Below are 13,526 nucleotides of genomic sequence, written 5' to 3'. Positions count from 1 at the left end.
TGAGAGTTTCCAACTTCCAATCATGAGAGTTGGAAACCCTCGTTAGTGTTTTGCTTGCAGCTGTGTCTGCCCTGCCTTTTCGACACAGAATGGCCCCCGTGAGAAGGGTCTATTATTGCTAATCTTTTGTTCCCTGCAGTATGCCTGCGATGTAGAGGCTGAGGTAATAGGAAAGCCAGCCTCAGTTTTCTTCCAGAGTGTTCTCAATGACATGGGAACTCAACCACATGAGGTACCAAACATTGGCATGTGTCCATACTACAGGCTTATAGCCAGGCTTTGGGGTGGAGTGTAATGTTCTCTCCCCCCTCACTTGCAGGCACTGATGATTGGAGATGATCTGGTGAATGATGTGGGTGGGGCCCAACACTGTGGAATGAAAGGGGTGCAAGTCAGGACCGGCAAATACAGGTCAGTGGTGATATTACATACAATTGATCACAAATAAAATAAAATAGAGCTCCTAGTCATGGAATTTTGAAAATGTGTTCTCCAAGCCTGGTGGGGTTATGCAAAATAGTGCATATCCCAATTTTTTGTAAATGGCTTGGCCATACCTTGTTCAAGTAATAATAGTCCAAATAACAAATCGGCTGTGTGGAAGGGCCAAGGGATAGCTATGACGACCCTCCCAACTGGTCCTGTCTTGCAGGAGCCTGGTGGTTGGGGTGGTTTGTTCTTTTGGTGTGTTGTTTGGTCCTTGGTTTTAGGTAATGAATTATTGTTTTAACTTTTACATTGGCATGTGACTCTCCCTCCTTTTGTTACTTCCTTGAGCCGCGTTGTAACATACGGGGGTTTGTCCGCTCAAAGAAGTAACAAAGGAGGGAGAAAAAGCATAGTAGGTCTTCTTTAAACAACTTCACATCCACCATGTCAGTTGTCACATAGTCTTTATTTAACATGCTGCACACATAGAAGTACAACTAAAGCAATGTAACAATACCTCCTCCAACTTTGATTTTGGGAGGCAACATTATTCCACCACAAAAGGTTACTTTTCAGAAACATGTAACCATGGCAATTAACTAATGAAATAACTAAATTAAATTAATTAAAACGAAGTTGAAACTTAACATGCTTAACATAAAATGCTTCTTGTGTTAGCTTATTGAATTTTCTTTCTCAAAATATTCTGAAGTTAGTGAAGTATATGAGAATGTTCTTTATGGTTACATTCAGTGAGAGAAAACCTATTCGAGTAGTTACCACTAGAGGACGCCCTTACAACATGCTTGTGAATCAAAGTTTCCTCCATAACACACACAGGCTTTCTGTGAGCCAATCAGATCATGCCTCAGTCTGTTTGATTGAGAATACACTGAAAATAGCTTTATTCTATCCACATGTTGAATGCCAGTCGCCCGCAAGGCTGTAGTCAGAGAAGGATTTATGGGCCTGACTGGAGATTACTGGGGTGCCCTTCTGATGGTGTAACTACAGAAACATATGGGCAATTATTTAAGTAGAAATATGTTCTGCTGGCTGGAAGGAAAGAGAACAGGGACTGAGTGTAGGAGGGGATGCTGTTAAGGGAACTATTCTCGTATGATGTATGCTCATGGCAATAAGTGGTGTTTTTATTGGTTTTCCTGTATGTAATACTGCGTTACCACTAAGTTTTATATGCGCAATTCAGAGATATTTCTGGATCTGGCATGAAATCCTGAAGATTTGTAATTGACACATTGAGTTAGTGTCAGAATGTGCCGATCAATACTGTGCTCGTCCAGATTCCCCCCCCCCACGCATTCCATTAGTCCTACTGTAAATAGTGTACTACACTAGATGACCTGCTCCATTGGTTGCTCCTGGCAACCTACTTAGTCCTACTGTAAATAGGGTACCACACTAGATGACCTGCTCCATTGGTTGCTGCTGGCCAGCACGCAGGTCTGGGTCATGTGACCGGAGAAGAAGGCTGAGTAATCGGCCTGAGCCTCACTCAGCTCTAACCCTGTTACTGAGAGCACACTGTCTATGTGTGTGTTCATGACCTGCATGTCCCTGGCGTGTGTGTGTGTGTGTGTGTGTGTGTGTGTGTGTGTGTGTGTGTGTGTGTGTGTGTGTGTGTGTGTGTGTGTGTGTGTGTGTGTGTGTGTGTGTGAGAGAGAGAGAGAGAGAGAGAGAGAGAGAGAGAAAGAGAGAACATGCGTGTGACCCTAATCAGGCTCAAACCGGCCCTGCTTCTCCATATCAGTCCATGCCATTACGAGTACAGTACGCTTTGTCTTGGTCAAGCAGACACACCGTTGTCCGGTGTAGAACCCCAGTTGACTGAGCAGGGGCCATCTGCTTCAGATGACATCACCCCCCCCCCCCCCCCCCCCCCCCCCGCTGGCTTAGTTCAACCTCAGACGGCCTGGTCCCAGTGTGCATGGGAAACACCCTAAGATGCTCAACGTACTGTAACACACAAGATAAACCAGATTAAGCCATGTTACTGCTCCCACATGGGTTTCTTGGAGAAGAGAGCAAGCAGTGGGCGTAGTGGGCTGCATCCAACCTAAGAACATATGTGGAATCAATATTGTGTTACATGTAGTGTTGCGTTACAGCTCTGGTGGTCTGGATTTATGGACTGATTGAGGCGTGGCGTGTGTGCTGTGCATACACATGCACATGATGGAATAGGTGTCAGCGCATTAAAAAAAAAGTGATTGCAACGCAGAAGTATTTACTATTACTCTGTTGCATTTTTCAGATGATGTCAAATGATGCTGCGCTGTTTTAAAGTACTAGCTAGCCTGACATCGGCAGACCAATTGGCAAATGCAAATGATCACGATGATGATGATCATGCATCTGCCAGAGCAAATAAAACATGAGCTCGCAGATTCGTCAGGTTCCCAGGCTACCTAAGTACTATTGCAGAACTGCATTCAAGGGGTGGAACTTGAATGATGGATTGTAACTTGTTCCATTTGTGAATGTTTTAGTCCCTTAGGCCTTTAGTGTCTCATCTCATGAAACTTGTTATGGCAACACAAGATTGCCAGATTGCACCAAAACAAAGAGCGTTCACATGTTGATTACACAAATGTTATGAATCATGTATTACCTGCCTAAATGCTGTGAAGAGCTGATCCATCCTGTTCATGAGGCAGTCAATACAGATGTTAGTTTTGGATGTGCAGATTTATGGATTTCTCTGCTATGGATTCAGAACAAACATAAAACCGGCACTCACAAATCAAACATCTTATCTAAATGTGTTTCAGCCTAAAATCATCATCGGCATAATAAGAACAGCTGAAAATGCCGATTTAAATGACAGAGGTGAGCTTCAAGCACCAACCAGCCAATATTAGGATCCACCTGTGAATGAACCCGCCAGACGCGGCCATCCACAGAAAAGGAGGTGTGACCACCACCATTCAGATAAATAAACAACAAATAAGATGTTTGATTTGTGAGTGCCAGTTTGTTTTGATCCTTTCTGCAACCGTGCAACCAATACAGTGTTAAAGACTTTGAGCTGTGCACGTTTCTACTTTCTACTGTATCTGCTATGGATTCACTCCTAAAGCATAGGCTACATGTAGGCAATATTCTCTGTCAAATTTAGATTGGTGGCTTCTAAAATGATTTGTTGCTTACTTTTTAAACTTCCACACCTCACAGTGCTCCATATATCCACTAAAAGACTTGATATGCTCAGAAGATGAACAGACAAGATGACAGTAACAGTGTCTCTGTGAGTGAGGGGGAGACGTGAGATTTAACATTGTTTAGCCAAACAGGCCCAGTGAACCCGGGCTAGCTGAGAGCAGCTATAAACCTCAGTCACATCTATGAAAACACAGCTGTTTCCAAGTCAACCAGATGCTGCACAGGCCTCCAGCTCCCCACAGGCTCGGAGAGAAGACTGCTGCAAAGACCCAGGGCAGGCCCATGTGACAACACAGGAAGGGAGAGAGACACAAATTGCAGACAAATCTAATCATATCAGCCGATATTAAAAGGCTTTTAATGCGCCACGGTGTGTTCGCAGTAAAACACCGCATAACACCGCATAACACCCATAACACCGGGGACACACAGGAGGCGGAAGCACCGCGCATGCGCCGCGAAGCGCATTGCCCGCACGAGCAGGCGCCTGGCTGTCCACACAAGGAGCGCATTTCTCTGCATCGTTATCAAGCAACTCTGCTCTCTCTCTCTGTCCCTCTCTCGCTCTGTTGTGCCAGATGACCACCTGAAACCCCACTTCAGATAGCAACATCACTCCCACCTCTCTCTCTGTCCCCCTCCCTCTCTCTTTCTGAATTGATGTGTGAATTGACTCAAACCCCCACCTCGTATTGTCACCTCTTTCTCTCTCTTTATGTGTGTGTGTGTGCGTGCACGTGCATGCATATATATATGTAAGGGATAATGTATATTGAGGCGGTGATTACGGGGGAAATAATGACCGACAGGTGGATTGAGCCCGACGCGGCAGCGGAGGGCTTAATCGTTCACCTGAAGGTCATTATTTCCCAGTAATCACCGCCTCAATATACATTATCCCGCTTAGAACACGGCCTACAACTAAATCATTCAATAATCTGACAAAAATAATTATTCAAATAGATTTTTTAATAGCGTTTTCAACGACAAAGCGGTTTCATTCGTAATTGGCACACAAGACACCACAGCTGCAACTGGTTGGCCTAATTAGTAGTGTCTTGCTGACAAAAAGCTCTTATCAACTGATTAATCCAGGTGTGGCAGAGCAGCTGTCGGTTGTCGAGAAATAATGACCGGTGAATATTGTTGATTGACCAATCAGAATCGAGTATTCAAGAGAGCCGTGTTCTAAATATATATATATATATATATAGGACAAACAACAGCATCATTAATCAGTCTTTTATTTTGAAATTTGTTTTATTTGACAACTGACCGGATTCTCTATGCCTTGACTTGGTATGATCTGCTCTGTTCAGCTTGACAGATTCACAGAACAGAAGTGCAGCAGAGCGCGAGGGCAGTGTGTACGGTCAGATCAGTTAACATGGGCGCATTGTGTGTCCTGTGTTTTGGCCGTAAGACATTCCAGAGGACTTGGGAGTCAGAGGGGAAAAGGGGTGCTCTGATCAGGATTTTTATGGCCAGTCACTGATCGCTGTAAGCAGTATCGGCCGATCACCGATCATGTAATCTCTTAAAACAGATGGTTGGCTCAAGCAATTTTCAAATGCTTCCGCCTAAGCGTCTGTACTTCAAGCTGGGAATACTTGGTCAAAACGGAAAGGGAAACTCTGGGAAAATAATGACTGATGATAGGGGGATGTCCCGGATGACATCCGCTCGTATTTCTCCAATCACATGCATCGGTTCGAACTTCCTCCGGTCTGAAGCGTTTTTTCCCTCCAACTTCCTTTGTCCATTTTCTGTGCGCGTGAATTGTTTATGGTGCATTCGCAGAATGTAGAAGAGACAGTCTGGCTTGAGAGACTACCGATCATGGGGTCTATTTGAATTTGAAACCTTCTATGCGATTGGGCTGAATCTTTCAGGAAGTGTAAAGAGCACCCCTGTGGGTGACCTAACGGAGCCAGATTTTTTAATTAAGTAATTAGGGCCAATTACTTGCCCTAATTACCTAATGATGGCCCTAATTACCTAATATGATGTGATGTCACTCGAGCAATGATGACATCTGGTGACATCATCACTGACATCACTCACTGATGACATCATCATTGAGTGCTCGAGTGACATCACTGGAGATATCACCAATTCTATACATAAGTGATATCTGAGTGTGTCCCGGTCTCCGGAGGCTTTGGAGACCACTGTGTTCCAGACCAGGAGGCGTCTAACTCCCATGGCTCCACTAGTAACTGTGTGTGACTGTGAGCAGAATTGTCTTCGGCCACAGCTATGCCATTTTACATGCGATCGGGCTGAATCTTTCAGGAAGTGTAAAGAACACCCCTCCGCGTGTCTTTGAGTCGTTATATGACAGCTGTGACAGCTGTGACACATAAGAAGCAGAAGTGCACTTTCCTCCTAAACCATGTACGGAGTTTCCATTGACTTGTGCTGTATGACTGAAATGTGTATGAATCTCAAATCTCAATCAGGGGATCACACATTACAAGATATTTCACCAGGATAATCCCTGGCAAGTCCGCAAACGCAGTCTCACACCGGCAGTCACACACACATCAAAAAGTCATTCTCCAAAATTGGTTCAATGTCCGATTTATTAAGTCGGAGTTATTAAGTAAGTTTACGGCTATCTCAAATATTATTTCGGGTTTCAATAGATAATAATAGAATGATTTTAGTAAACAAAAGCTTTGCATAGCTACTTAGATGCATTTTAAATTAGTTTTTTGGTTGTGGGACAGCAGTTTGTACCAATCCCGGAGAATGACTTCCTCAGTCAGACCACCTGTTTGTACCGTGCTGCAGACAGCACACATCACCATGTCTGCCTCACTACGCTCTTTTCTCCCGACCACACTCCCGACACGACCAGATATTTAGCAGGCTAGATATCCTCGGACCGCTGTGACTCATCGGCGAGTACTTGGACTTGAGTCTTTGAACATTTCACACTTAACAAGCGAGCGCCGATTTGTGAGCGTCGAGCCAACGTGATTTGCCTCTTATCAAGGGGGGTTTGTCCCCGACCAACAAAAACAGCTCGCCGAGGAGGGCTTGTAGCGCCTGGTGGAACTTAGCATAGGTTGAGGCGATGTCTCGTCATAGACGCTGGGTTAGCTGGCTCAGCCTGGCTGGGGGCGTGGTCAGGGTGGGGTAAATCCCTCGTTCTATCCATTCAGCAAAGTTAGAATTTAGTTGCTAGCCCAGTCCAGGCAGACACGATCTGGGACTTAACCAGCGCAGTAAACGCACATCTGAACAGACGTCTTGTGTTCTGCTCTAGAATCCCCAAACCTGTAGTTTAAAGCGCAGCACCAACCTTTGGTGAGTCAGCCCATTGAGATATATGGGCGGTTTTACCCCACTTGCGTGCCAGCAGTATAACATTTTGTGGGCGTTCCCACACATGCCGACTGTCTCTATATGTAAGTCTAACGCTGACGGGGAGGGAGAGAGAAAAAACTCAGTGGTGAAGTCATTTTAGGTGCACATAGTTAATTGTCTTGCGTGCATCAATTGGAGCACCCCTAGGAAAAACCATACCCATGCCACTCAGACTGACAGGAGACAGTAATAAATATTTTTGTCATTTAAGTTTTTTATTGATTTTGTCTTATTTTTTAAAGAACATTGACACAAATAAACAAATAGACAAGCAGAAAACACAAAAAACAAAATGAACAAACCAACAAAAAACAAACAACCAAAACAACACAGACTAAAAGAAAAGCACAGCATCATCTCTGCAGTGTTCATACATTTCGAAAGTCCCTCAGCACAGTACCAGACCTTGAAGGAGTCATCATGTGACCCAATCCACAGATCCAACATGGAAACAAAAGAAAAATCCCTGTAGCACAACCCTCACCCCCCCCAAAGAAATCTAAAATATAGTGTCTGATTCCTCCTACGACCCGTTTTCTCCCTTTATGAAAGATAGAAACTCACTCCAAACCAGCAAATATGATTTACAGTTATGCAAGTTGGCTATCATTAACTCAAATGAAGCATTCTTGGTCAACTTAACCCAGTCTCTATATTCAGGTCTAATTTGTCTTTTCCAATTATGGAGGATGATCCTAGCAGCTGAAATAAAGCCTGATAGGGCTAAAGCAAATGCTGCTTTGGAAATCTCGGGGCCTGTCTCCTCTCCTAAGAGAAGGAAATATATTAACAATACAAGAATAACACTAGGAAAGAAAGTATCACAGCCATAACCGCGACAATTGCCTGTCTTTTGATGTTTGATTCCATTGTCATAGCTCTTTCTTTACCTGTGCTGAAGTTTTCCTTCCGCTTCATTGCATCAGTGGTTGGGAGGCTCGCAGGAACCAGAGGAGATTCAGTTGGGAGGCTCACAGGAACCAGTGGAGTTTCAGTTGGGAGGCTCACAGGAACCAGAGGAGCTTCAGTTGGGAGGCTCACAGGAACCAGAGGAGCTTCAGTTGGGAGGCTCACAGGAACCAGAGGAGCTTCAGTTGGGAGGCTCACAGGAACCAGAGGAGCTTCAGTTGGGAGGCTCACAGGAACCAGAGGAGCTTCAGTTGGGAGGCTCACAGGAACCAGAGGAGCTTCAGTTGGGAGGCTCACAGGAACCAGAGGAGCTTCAGTTGGGAGGCTCACAGGAACCAGAGGAGCTTCAGTTGGGAGGCTCACAGGAACCAGAGGAGCTTCAGTTGGGAGGCTCACTGGAAAATATGAAATATCCACATTATTTTCTGTCACAAACTTGTTGACGTCCACGTTTTCCGAAAGGAATTCTTTCCAGGTGAGGTCTGCGTCCCTCCACATGGCACCTGCCTTTTTATAGCTCATTCCTTTGCAGAGCAGGGTGAGGACTTGGACCAGCAGGCCTCCAGCTTGGCCCAAAGAGATCAAAGGCTTGGAGATCTCCCTGAACAACTGTCCCATGGGGATGCCTTCCTCGTGGAGCATGGGGGTGATGAGCTCGGCCAGGTACAGCCAGATGTGAGGGATGTCTAAGTCCTCAGCCACCTCCAGGATCTCCTGAAGCCCTTTGTAGTACTGCTGTGTTGGCAGGATGCCGGTCTTGATGAGCTGGTGCAGCAGCAGGCCCATGTGCTCCCTAGCAATGGTGCTGCGGTCTAGCGTCAACTCCAGGCCTTTCCGCACAAACAAAAACAGCAGCTGGGTGCTGTTCATCTCCTGCACACACTGCAGCACCTCATTCATGTCATTGATCTGGAGGTACTCCTCGATTATGCCTGTGGATTTCTTTTCCAGCTCCTCGGTCGAGGCAGGCTTGGTGGGGCTCTGGGGAGGTGTAGAGGTGGGAGCTGACTCCCATTTCACATTCTCTTCGCTCCTGGCTTTGTCTCTCCTGCCCCGGTTCCTGTCATTGGTCATTCTCTCTACTCGGCAAACAGGGTCATCGGACCCGCAGTGCTCTCTCTTCCAGCTCTGCTCCTCATTCTCCCAGCTGAAGCTGCGCTTTGTGACCGCCAGTCGGTTCCGGTCATCCCATCTGTCAAAGTGGTCATTGCTGTGGTCGAACCGGTCGAACTGGTTACCGCGATCTCGACTTGAGCTGTTTCTATGAAGAACCCGTCTGTCTGAGTCCAGGGAGGGGCCTGATGAGGAAGCAGGATGCTGCAGCGCTGATAACCTGTTCAGAGTGCTGGTGGCGGGACGACCACCTGACTCTGCAGGCTTGGCACCAGTGCCTTTACCCCAGGAGCTCCATGTTCCCTTACCACCAGGGGCAAGCCGCTTGTTGCTGAAGTCAAGTACAGGAGTCTTGTTGATCTTGATGAGGCGGCAGGTGTCGATGGGCCGGGTCTTGGTGCAGATGGGAACAGTCTTCCAGCCCCCGTCCTGGGGAGTACTACCGCGGCCCCCGGGACCCCCTCTGCCCATTTTGCTCCGTGGGCCCCCGCTTGACTCCTTCTTGGACATAAGGGCCTGCTGGACCTCCATCTGCTCCCTGTGCTCCTCCAACTCGGCGTCTTTGTGGATCTGGTCGATGGTCTTGGGGCCCTGTTCGACTCGCCTGGAAACCCAGTTGTTCTGTCGGAGGTCCAGCACATCCTGCAGCATGAAGCGGATCCTGGATGAGATCTTCCTCTCCTTGATAATCTTCTCCATATGGTTGATGTACTGGTCCATCTGGTCTTTCTCGAAGTGCAGGTCCCTGCCGATAGTGGACAGCAATCTGCACAGGCACTCAAGGGACTCCTCTGACTCATCGTTATTGAGCAGCTTTATGATGCACTTGTGCATGATGACCTCGGTCAGAATCTTCACTTTGAACAGCTCACCGATGAACTTGATGTTGCCCAGTGAGCGCCTCCTGGCCTTGTCCTCAAGCGCCTTCAACTCCTCTCTGAGCTGCTTCTCCTTGTCCCCTGAGGCAACGTCCAACTCTTTCTGCGTCTTCTCAAAGATGTTGTTGTCCTTGTTCTTCTCAAACTCACTCTGGCAGCAGTTGAGTAGCAGCCGGCGGAAATTCACAGTGACTCCTGGCTTATCTGTGGTGGGGACTTTCAGCTTCATAAGGCAGTGACACATGTTGGCGTAGGTCACCGAGAAGTTTTCCTCTGAGATGGCCTTCTCGAAGATGAGGTCTATGACCCCTTTCAACCTCTTCTCTGTGTCTATGGGCAGCTCCGTCACCTGCTTCACCAGCTGTTCGAACATCTGCGGGGTCAGCTTGTTCAGGATGCTGCGAATGCAGTTGAACAGTTCCTGGGTCTTGTCAGGCTCTTCCGGGCGGTGGGTGCGGGCCAGCTTCTTTGCCGAGGGCTTCCAGGCCTTCTCAGCCTTGTGGAGGTGCATGCCGTCGTCGAGCGTCATGCTGGTGATGATCTTCCTCGGCTCTTTCCTCTGGCCCTGTTGGGAGTGATGCGGCCTGCTAAGGTTGGCGAAGATGGGTGTGAAGTCAGGCCTGTAGTTCATCCATGGTAGACGGTGGTCCAATTGACACAGAGGGGTCTTATTAGGCGTGTCTAGTACAACATCAATCATGGTTGGCAGACCCTCAGGCTTGGTTATGCTGGCAGAGATAAACTGCAAGCCCAGAAGGAACACCCTGTCATGTTGCTTCCTCCCCTCTGGGTTGAGGGGATTTGTTTGTTCAAGATAGAAATCTCTCTCCATGTTTTATTTTCCAAAAGGTAGGCCTACTGATCCTATTCATACTACCAGCAGGGAAGGATTTATGACATCACTAATGATGTCACAATGGGTAAGTCAGACAGTGATGTCATCAGTGAGGTCACTTGAGCAATGACTGTTGACAGCATAGACATTAGGCTCTTTCATACACAGATCGCGGAAAAGTTGCCGTTTAGGAGTCCCGTAAAGCGAGCCGCCTCGCCACAGAAATTGCTTTCACACGAGCCAAGCAGCACGGCCACATTACCGTGCTGCTCTGTACTTTCAGGTGAAATCCCCCGCTCCCGCATTGAAAGGCGAGCAGAGGGATTTCCAGCTCCTCCTAGCCCAAATTAATATTTTCATAGGTTAGTGTAGCCTAGGCTACTGTATGATGAACGAATTCAATTCAACATCAGACTTTCCTCCTTCTCCTAGTCCGCTGAGGAGATCTGTATCGGCATTTTCATTGGCTGTTTGCCGATATCATAACTTAATAAAAAAATGCCCTAATTTGCGGCTGCTGCACCTGGAAGAATCCTCTCCTACAGTAGTTCTGTGTCTGGAGCAATGTCCCGCCCACAGCGCTATCTGATTGGTTACACATCAAGCAACAGCCTATCAGAGGGCTCAGAGATGAAATCTTGACACCTCACCTCAGTGCTCTGTGTTCAGCGCAGCCTGCACTAGACAGGGGGACAGTGCGAGGCTGCCTGAAGCGAGAGCAGCGGACTAGTTGGCTGTTGTAACTGTAACAGTCACACTGTGTTAAGGTAAAGCAGCAGATACTGCCATGCCAAAGTTGTAATAAAGTTAATATACATAATAATTACCTACGCTGCAAAAACACCACGATCTTATGAGCGATTCGTATGAAGCGCTGCCTCGCACAGTGCAAAGTGTGGTGTGTGGAGATAGGTCTGTCTATCAGTCTACTTTTTTTACTTTCACATCACTTTCTTGATACATGAGGTGATCCCCCTGTAATTTTTTTTATGAATGAGCTGACCATTCGCACCTTTTACGGCTCGCTACGACGACCTTTCAAGTGGAGGCGGGTTGTCCGCCAATACGGCGATGTGACAACCTTTGGTGCCGGGATAAAAGGCGTACAAGAATTACCCACCAATGCGCGTTCATGCCTTTCACATCGGAGCCGCGAACCCTAATTTCCGGCCATTTTTCGGCTTTCACGGCCGGTGTGAAAGACCCTAGAGTGATATCAGCAGTGACATCATCAGTGATGCCATAAATCAATGATGATGTCACAATGACAATGTCTTCTTTGGTGTTTTATGGAATGACAGTGTCCAGTCCACTGATGTCACTGCATAGACATTGTGACATCATCACACATCATCACGATGTCAACTCACTGATGCCATTATCATGTTATCAGTGATGTAATGTGATCCTTCCCTGCTGAGGTTATAAATTGCACAACTGTTGGTCACAGCCCAGCCAATGAAGCCTGAACCTGCAGCAACAATAAAGAGAAGGTACCACATGTAGGCCAATTATAATTCCCAGAAAATGAGAAAAGTTTATTTTTTGATTATTTTTTCCCCCATTAATACATAAGTTTAGGTTTTGAACTATCCATTCCACATAAAATGCAGCCGTTTTAGAATCAGTAAATAAGTATCTATTCTTGTTCAATAAAAGCCCTTGTTGTCCACTCCCCCCTTACCTGGCTGCCTAGCTGTGAAAAGCTTCTCCAACTTTGAGGGCCGTTATCTCTGAATGTGGCTTTTAGGAGTGTGAACATTCAAATAAGCATATCTCCTTCATTTCTTTTCAGATTACAATGTGTGACACATCATTTAAAATTTTACAATCTGCACTTTCATAATCTGGTAAAAAAAAAAAAAAAAAGAGCTCTGCGTACATGTGGATCGAAATACCAGCAACTGTCACAGTCAAATGGCGCACACACCACACACACACGTCTACACACTTCACAGTTCACACAGCCCTTCACAATAAAATTCCAACACACACACACACACACACACCCAGGCCCAGTGACAACACAGGAAGGGAGAAAGACACAAATTGCAGACAAATCTAATCATATCAGCCTATGTTTAGAGGCTTTTGATGTGCCACATTGTTGACAGTAAAACACCGCATAAGACATGAGATTCCTTAAGCCTTATTTAAGATTCAAGATCAAGATGAACTGTAATAGCCACTTTAATAGCCACTGATAAAGTCATTATTTGTGGGGGCTTTCGGGTCTCGTTGAAGAGGCGGATGGCAGTTGGGTAGAAGCTGTCCCTGTGACGAGAGGTTCTGGTACCGCCAGACTTCAGTCGTCTGCCAAGGGGGAGAGCCTCAAGGAGTTTATGACCTGGGTGGGAGGGGTCATGATTTTCATGATTTTCCAAGACCGCTTCAGCATCCTGGCAGTGTGCAGGTCCTGAAGGGATGCAGGCTGCATCTGACCACCTTTTCAGCACCGCGGGTGATGCACTGCAGTCTGGAGATGTCCTTGAGGGCAGCAGCAGCATACCAGATGGTGATGGAGGAGGCCAGGATGGACTCAACGGTGGTGTAGAACAGTACCAACTTATTGCACCATCTTACAACAACCAATTTAGATGCCTTTTCACAATGTGCACTCACTGCCACCTCCCTCTCTTACCATCTGCACAGCCAAATCTCATTGGACCAAATAAATCAACAGTCGGTAAATCTCCACAAACTTCAGTTGGAATCATTTTTTCGGCAAGATCACACATGCTCATGCATTGGGCATGGCACTCAAGCTGTTAATTGTTTTTTAATATTTTTTTTGCTTTTTCTCC

The 13,526-nt window shown here is 46.5% G+C and overlaps 1 protein-coding gene and 1 pseudogene across 2 annotated transcripts in view; one reads left to right on the top strand and one right to left on the bottom strand.

Annotated features, from left to right (window-relative positions):
• Positions 1 to 13,526, top strand: part of lhpp (phospholysine phosphohistidine inorganic pyrophosphate phosphatase) — a gene marked incomplete at its 5' end in the record, with an annotated part of 34,179 nt that overhangs the window by 3,791 nt on the left and 16,862 nt on the right. Inside the window, 2 exons of the mRNA XM_083636094.1 lie at positions 140 to 232; positions 320 to 411. Coding sequence (XP_083492220.1) covers positions 140 to 232; positions 320 to 411 — 185 coding nt within the window. The remainder of the gene's footprint in view (positions 1 to 139; positions 233 to 319; positions 412 to 13,526) is intronic.
• Positions 6,380 to 10,719, bottom strand: LOC310774886 (eukaryotic translation initiation factor 4 gamma 1 pseudogene; annotated as a pseudogene). Its single transcript has 2 exons — positions 7,878 to 10,719; positions 6,380 to 6,402 (listed from the first exon to the last, which is right to left on the bottom strand). The product of its transcript is annotated as a eukaryotic translation initiation factor 4 gamma 1 pseudogene (transcript).

Source organism: Poromitra crassiceps, assembly GCF_964638095.1.
Source record: "Poromitra crassiceps genome assembly, chromosome: 4".
NCBI classification, from domain to species: Eukaryota; Metazoa; Chordata; class Actinopteri; order Beryciformes; family Melamphaidae; genus Poromitra; species Poromitra crassiceps.
Note: the sequence above shows the minus strand (reverse complement) of the source record. Positions and strands in the feature narration are given on the sequence as shown.